The following is a 7,482-nucleotide window of genomic DNA, read 5'->3' as shown; positions in this document are numbered from 1 at the left end:
CGAAATGTCTGTAGAAATTTTCAGGAACATCGGACCATTGATTCGGAAATTATGGCCCACATCCTTAATATGTCCAGAATCAATATGAAGACTTGTAAAGGTAATGTCGGAAAGTCCAGCAACATTACCAGTTATTATTATATATTTGTAAACGAAACACATGATAGTAATCAAGACAATTGAAGAGTTTCTGATAAAGATTTTCATAATTTTCCGAAAAAATCTTCAAATGTTATTATTATTTCCCATATAATTTTGTATACTGTATATACATATAAAAAAATACGTAAAGCTGATCAAAAAATTCTTACTAATTTTCTAGATTTTAACGTAAATTTTACGATATTACATTAATTTTTCCGCATCTAACGATGAATCGATTAAGATAATTTATGTCTTGATTTATGTAAAATTTAAATTTTTAATTAAAGTTTTAATTTAGTTTCTTATTACATTATTGTATTGGGTTTTGTAGCCGCCTCTGGCACTAGTTTGTGCCATTAGTCAGTTTAAAACGTGACACTAATCGTTTGTTTAAAGCTTAAACTAGGTAACTGATTAAAAAATATAGCATTTCCTTCAGTAATTTTCTTTAGAAAATAAAGTGAAAAAGGTCCTCCACAATAATAGATACTTTCAAATGCACCTCGTCAACAGTTTAATTCCATTTAAGTCGTATTTGCAGATCTTAATACGTGTAGATCCTACAGAAAAAATTAAATTAAATTCGTAAAATTAGAAAACTTACAGCTTCTAAATTACTGAAAATTATCGAATTGCTTCCAATTTAAGTCTTAATATTTCTAAATATTTGACGTTTATATTTATACAAGGCATTTACAAAAGAAAATCTTGTAAAATTTCTAATTAATTGACTTAATTATCGTTTAAATTTATAAACAATTCTTTTCAATTTTAACGATAGAGAAGCGTGTAATTTATTCAAGTAGAGTGATGATGAATAAAGTGTTGATTTATCATTAGCAATTTCGTTTTATTTTTTAAGTTAGAAATTTCTAATCGACTAAAAATAACTTTTATTCAGTTTTTCACTGACAATTAATCAAAATTTGCAGATAAACTAGAACACTTAAATACCATTAGTCAATAAAAGCTCAGTGAATCAAAAATATTTCATTTCAACAGTAAATGTAGCCTATACATTAAGGGCGACCAAAATCCAGTTAACCATATTTTGTGTCTCTGTTATACAATTGTATCTCGGTATAATTGGTTACAAAGTAAGACAGAAATTTAGTCTTTATAGACGGCTAACTGACTATTGCGGCACCTTTACATCGACAAGCAACTAAAATTTTTTCATGATTCAAGATTTTTTGATTTTATTGATTCTAATGATAATAAAAGAAAGATCATTTATTTAATTTTTCAAAAAATCTTTGTTAAAATCAATTATTTTATATTTAAATAACAAATATTGAGTACATTTAATATGATATATTCATTATTTTATCTGATTTCTTTCTAGATTTGAAGCTTAGTCAATCGTAAGTGTTGCACTCGACATCAGGATCGCTCCTAAATTACCTTCATAACAAATATCCAGCAATGGTTAATATTTTCCTAATAATGATAATGATGATGATAATAATAATAATGATAAATAAATAAATACCGCAATTGAGCTTATGATAAATACTACATTATTATCATTACAGTTCATTATCATTTTGAATAATAAACTAGCAATTATTCATTGTGACATCGTCACAATGCCGGGCTGCAAGTTTTAATAATCTTTAATTTAAAAAATAGTCTCGATTTTAGTGGCGCTTCACAACTCTACATCATACTTCTCCTGAAAACAATCGAGTCATGCCTGTCATCTATCTAACCTTTATGCTATAAAAAAACTTATAATATTTAAATTAATTTTGTGAAAAATTTTTCTAATTTTTTAATTATTAATTTAAAAAGCAAATTATAACAATTTTTATCTTTAATTAAGATATAATTTAAGAGAAAGATAAAGAAAAATAGTAGACAAACTGCCACCATTATGAAAATTAATATATATTTTCTTTCGTTTTATTGACTTATTTTATATTAAATTAAGCAATTTTAAGCTATTAATAAGAAAGAAATTATTCTGTTATCTGTTCTATTCAATAAGATTGAGTAGGAAGAGAAGAGAGAAGAAGATGAAACTGTTCTCCAGATCGAGTGGTGATGATGACAACAGATGTGAACAAAAACAGAATTGCGAATGGAAAATAAATAAAAGAGAATAATCAAGAAAAAATAAATAACAAAAGTTATTAAATCTACGACAAAAATTACCTTAAAATTGCCTGTTAAAAAGGATAATTTAATCACGTTTAACTTAATTCGTGCATTAATTACACCACCCATTAGCAACTATTTAATTTATTTATGGCATTCTGAAGAGTTAATATTTAAAAATAAAAATTAATCTTTATTAAATACATTTTAATATTTTATTATAAAAAAGTATATATAAATTAATAAATTAATTTTAATTAATTAAAGTAAAAAAGTCATTAATTAACATAAACGATGAAGGATTATAAGAAGAAAATTTTAAAAAATTAAAAGAATAATTTGTAATAAGTAAATGTACAGAATATTATACTTAAAACAAGATTTATAAATGTTAACATCACCTTTTTTTCTGTATAAGTAGCGCTTTAGAATTGATGAAGCGTACAATGTCAGATGCTGGAAACAGCTGCTTTCCTTTCATGTTTCTCGCCTTTAGTGAATCCATAAAAAAGTAGACATTATATTTTTAAAAATATCAATGTATCTTAAAAATTACACGTCGATATATTATTCAATTAAAATTTTAAATCGATATTTTTATTTATAATACTCGCTCCTTTACTGATGATGATGCTGATCCCAGCATCCGCATCAGTAAAAGATGATCATGCATAGTTGAATATATCAATTTTAATTAATTTCTATAAAGAAATTCAATTTGGATTAGTAATTTGGGGTTTATTTTTATTATGTATGTGAGATATTTTTATACGAATCACGTTATAAACAAATATTATAATGGAAAAGATAATTGTTGATAAGGTGAGTTTGCTTTATTGATTTTATAGAATAATTTCTGTTTTAAGTAAGAAAAACATTTTAGTTAATTTTTTGGATGGATTTAGAATAATTTAAATCATTTTTAACCTTATTTTTCCTAACTTTCTTCGTTATCTCGAGCCATTTTTATGATTTATAGCAAGATATCAACTTATAAAGTTAACTGCTAACAGATGCAAATTTCCTTTATTGATTTCACAAATAATTTATTTTTATATAAAAATACAATTTAATTAATTTCTGTACATGATTTAGCATCATTTGAATAATTATTTTTCTTTATTTTTCCTGATTTTTCTTCTTTACTCAAGTCAGTTTTATGACAATATCTTATTGCACAGTATAACGTATGATAATAACAGCAGAATTCCTGTACTGATTTAATAAAAATAATTAATTTTTGTGTTATAAATCATTTTAGTTAATTATTTTATGTGATTTAAATCAATTTTAATCTTATTTTTACTAATTATCTTCCAGTCTTTGATCGAATTTTATAATAAATCACATTAATAATAAAGTTTTCTACACGAAAACATCTCGTGCATTCTTGAATATGGAGAAAACCATACTGGTACTTGTTAAATAACAGTGTTTTTATCTCATATATATATAATGCTTTATTTCGTAAAATAAAAAACTTGCTCAACCTCTAAACAGGAAGTTTCAAATTGATTTAAGTGGTTTGTAAATGGAAGAGAATCATAATCACGTCACTATACATCTACTAAATCCATAAAAAAATTGTCTGTGATTTATCACACGTTGTAAAAAATAAATGCAGCTGTATTGGCAAAAAATGGTAAAAAATCATTCATTCGTACAAATAAAATTGACAGATTCATTCAAGAAAAGTACTTCTTGTCGATCAACAACTACATTCAACTCCTGAGGGCATAACTTATTCATATTATTTCACAAGCAATATATTTTTTTTTCTTTGTGAACTTTTCCAGTTCTTTCATAAGCAATCTTCGACCTTTTTTCACGAAATTTAAAACGAGAATATTGAATTTCGCTTCCTATCAAAGTTCAAAGTAATTTTGATTTATAAAACTGTTTAAAACTTTAAACAATATACAGTGAATTCAACGAATTTTAGCACAGTTCACTATACTAAAAATCCATTGTACAGTAAACCTGTATAAACTGGACTCGCGCTTTTCCGGTTTGGCAGGTTTTACTATCTATAAACCTTGCAAAATATAAGAAATTATTTATTTATCTTATATTATACACAGGCAAATCCTAAAGGAGACAAGAGATTACACTCTTACGTAACGATAAAACACCTCCTTCATCATCAAATATTCAAATTAAAACAATTAACTTTTCTACAGTAAGGTTAATTAAATATAGCGAACACCCGATACAGTGAATATTCGATACAGCAATTATACTTTACGTATATAACTTTTGTTATAGCGAATGATTCAGTCGGTCTTTTTGACAGTTCGATATATTGAGAGTACGTAATTAACTTTATTAAAAAATGTAAGTTTGCATACAAGAACAAATTTGAATAATTTTGAAACATTTTAAAGGAAATTAAGTGGTACGCTGGCGAAAAGAAAAAGAAAAACACGAGACTAGCACACACGCACACCCGCCTGTTTAAAGGACACGTAGTGTACAACAAAATAGCCATAATAATCTTGATTCAATCTTGTTTCAATCAGTCACGAAATATTTCTTCCATCGGAAAATAAAAAGAGAAGAGAAGAGGAGGAAGAAGAAAGGGAGAGTTAGTTTGATCCAACACAATCTCTCGCTACCATAGCAACGACTGCGGGACTCACCTGAACCCATTCAAACCGCATCGTGCATCTTCCACGCATGCTCTTACATTCTCCATCCACATCTACAACGTTCAGTCGGCCAAAAGCATCAGCACATTTTGGCCAAACTGACAATCCATGGCTCCCGTTGGCCGTGTTTGCAACGGAAACATCCAGGCAACAGGACAGATGTGGGTAGTTTTCTTAGTTTGGACATCGACAGTCAATTGCGGCGATTGGAAGTCGCATGGAGGTAAGAAGAGTCGTTGGTTGTTGGTGACACCTGATGGTTTAGAAATTTGTCGATGTATTCTCTCAGGTGAGGATGCTCGATCGATTCTTACATTCCCGAATGAATGTGTCAAACGCATATTATTTTCTTATGGAGCGTGTGATTTCACTTACAAACTGATTTTATGCTTTTTCACAATTTTATTTCTTTTATTTTATTTGTATAAAATTCAAATTCGTTGTAGAGGACTTGAGTTGTATGCCAGTTGCCGACTGCATTTTTTAAAACGTCGTTTAAAAGTATAAACGTGCGTTAAAACTTGGATAAAACTTCATATTTTAGACGGAATAAGTATAAATTTTATTATTTTAACCATTTTCTTCATATTTTTTAATAAAATTTGCGTTAAAATCGTCTTTAATACCGCAGGGAAGCGTGCAATCAATTGTTTTATTAAGTGATAATTTAGATAAAAATTTAAAAAATTATATAAATATTCACTTCTAAATCGATTTTTTAATTATAAAAATGTAATTTTTTGTTTGATTACTTTATGTTAATTAAATTTAAACGAATTAAAATCATTTTTAATTTTAAAAGGTATTTACTTTGTTTATTTAAATACTTTTCTAATATAAAAAATATTTATTTTATGTAATTTAAAAGAAATTAAATCAATAAAAGTGTATATATTAATTTAAAAAATAACATTTAAGAAAGTTTTCTTTTAGTATTTATAAATTAAAATATCTAAAATAATATTTAATATTATGCGTTGAATATTAAAAATTAAATAAGTTTTTATTAATAAAATATAATATCTTTTGCTATTTTATATATAAAATTTCTCGATTTTATGTAGATAAAGGATCAAATAACTGAAATTATATATAAAAAGTTAGACTAAAATTTATTATTTTTATATATAAAAACATAAATTAAACCTTCATTATATTTTATATTAATCTAAATATAAAAAATAAATGGATAAATCGTAAAATATCAACCGTTTTGTAGCAAATACCACTCTTAAAAATATAATTTGTTTAATTTTATATTCAAATTTAGCTAGAATTTATATAAAATTCAGGAAATTTTATATTAAACTTTATTTTTATTTTATTTACTTTCAAAAATTTACAAAAATTGAATAAAGTAGACGAATGTCATTCTTCCCCTCGCAAAACACAAATATAAAAACTAAAGGACCTACAATTTAAATTTTAATCGTAAAAGGAGACAGAAACAATAATAAAACAATCAAATTAAGTGTAAAAAAGACCGAATAAAAATTTTATGCATTCTTTTTTTATAGAAGGTAACTCAAAACTCCGTTAACCGCGTATTACGCTTGTTAAACGTGACTCGTAAATTGAGTTTAGTTCCATTCAAAAAAATTGCCGAAAACACCACTAAAATATAATTAAGTATTTGAACAAAATGAGAATTTAGCCTTTACAACGGCTAACTGACTTTAGAGTATCCTTTCGTGAAGTCATCCTGAAAGAATAGATACGAATTGACAGTTTACTTCTTACGTCATTGTGTTAAATACAAACTTGAAAACAAATCGATATTTATAAATAGTTACAACGGTTAACTGATTTCCGGACCATCCTTTGTAGCTAATACACAAAACTCTTGGAGAGAACAGATAGGGTTGTCAGCTGTTTCTTACGCTGTGACTGTCAAGTTGTTCATTGTATTAGATATACATTCTTGTACTAAAAAATCGATATTTGTAGAGTTTGATGGCTGAATATCTGTTAAGATAAAGCATTTATTAGCTATTTAATAACCTTCAATGAATAAATGAATATTTGTTTCCCCCTGTGTCAATTCGGCATCTTGCTCTTCGTTATCCTTTGCAATAATCACCGAGTAAGAAGAATGAGAGCAAGTGAATAAATAAATTTACGATTCATTTAATATTAATCGCATTCTTTATTTAATGGCAATAAAATTTATTTATTTTTATTTTAAATACGATTAATCATTAAATTAAATTAGTAAGTTGATTTTCTTCTTAATTTTCCTTGGTTTTTAATATATAATTTCTTGATTTTTAATGTATATGATTAAGTTTATATATATTATATTTATTCAATTTATCAAATTTGGCATTTCTCCATCTAAAAAATCTGAAACTTTAAAAGTAAATAAGAATAAATAAATAAGAATTTCTCCGAATAAATAAATTTATATTTAACAAGAGTTATTAAATGTGTTTGTTGACAATTTTGTAGAAAGATAAATACGTTTAAAGAGTAACAATGTTTTTTTAATTAATTGAAATTTTAAAATTTTTATACATTAAGTTAAATTTATTAAATTAATTTATTAATGGTAAAAATTTGCGCCCAATTTTAAGTTGGAGCGATAGACCTA

General features: G+C 25.7%; 1 protein-coding gene and 1 long non-coding RNA gene across 2 annotated transcripts in view; one reads left to right on the top strand and one right to left on the bottom strand.

The window, feature by feature from the left end:
• Window positions 1–335: 335 nt before the first annotated feature.
• On the bottom strand, window positions 336–878 carry LOC136968658 (uncharacterized). Its single transcript, XR_010879688.1, has 2 exons — window positions 842–878; window positions 336–704 (listed from the first exon to the last, which is right to left on the bottom strand). It is a non-coding gene; the product is annotated as an uncharacterized lncRNA (long non-coding RNA).
• A 3,949-nt stretch (window positions 879–4,827) lies between these two features.
• Window positions 4,828–7,482, top strand: part of LOC136968617 (suppressor of lurcher protein 1-like) — a 64,763-nt gene continuing 62,108 nt past the window's right edge. The window contains exon 1 of the mRNA XM_067262613.1: window positions 4,828–5,115. Within this exon, the coding sequence (XP_067118714.1) occupies window positions 5,001–5,115 (115 nt within the window). The 5' untranslated portion in view covers window positions 4,828–5,000. The remainder of the gene's footprint in view (window positions 5,116–7,482) is intronic.

The sequence above is a fragment of the Centruroides vittatus genome, unplaced genomic scaffold (assembly GCF_030686945.1).
Source record: "Centruroides vittatus isolate TY-2023 unplaced genomic scaffold, ASM3068694v2 contig_150, whole genome shotgun sequence".
Lineage (NCBI taxonomy): Eukaryota > Metazoa > Arthropoda > Arachnida > Scorpiones > Buthidae > Centruroides > Centruroides vittatus.
This window is presented reverse-complemented; position numbering and strand designations above follow the sequence as displayed.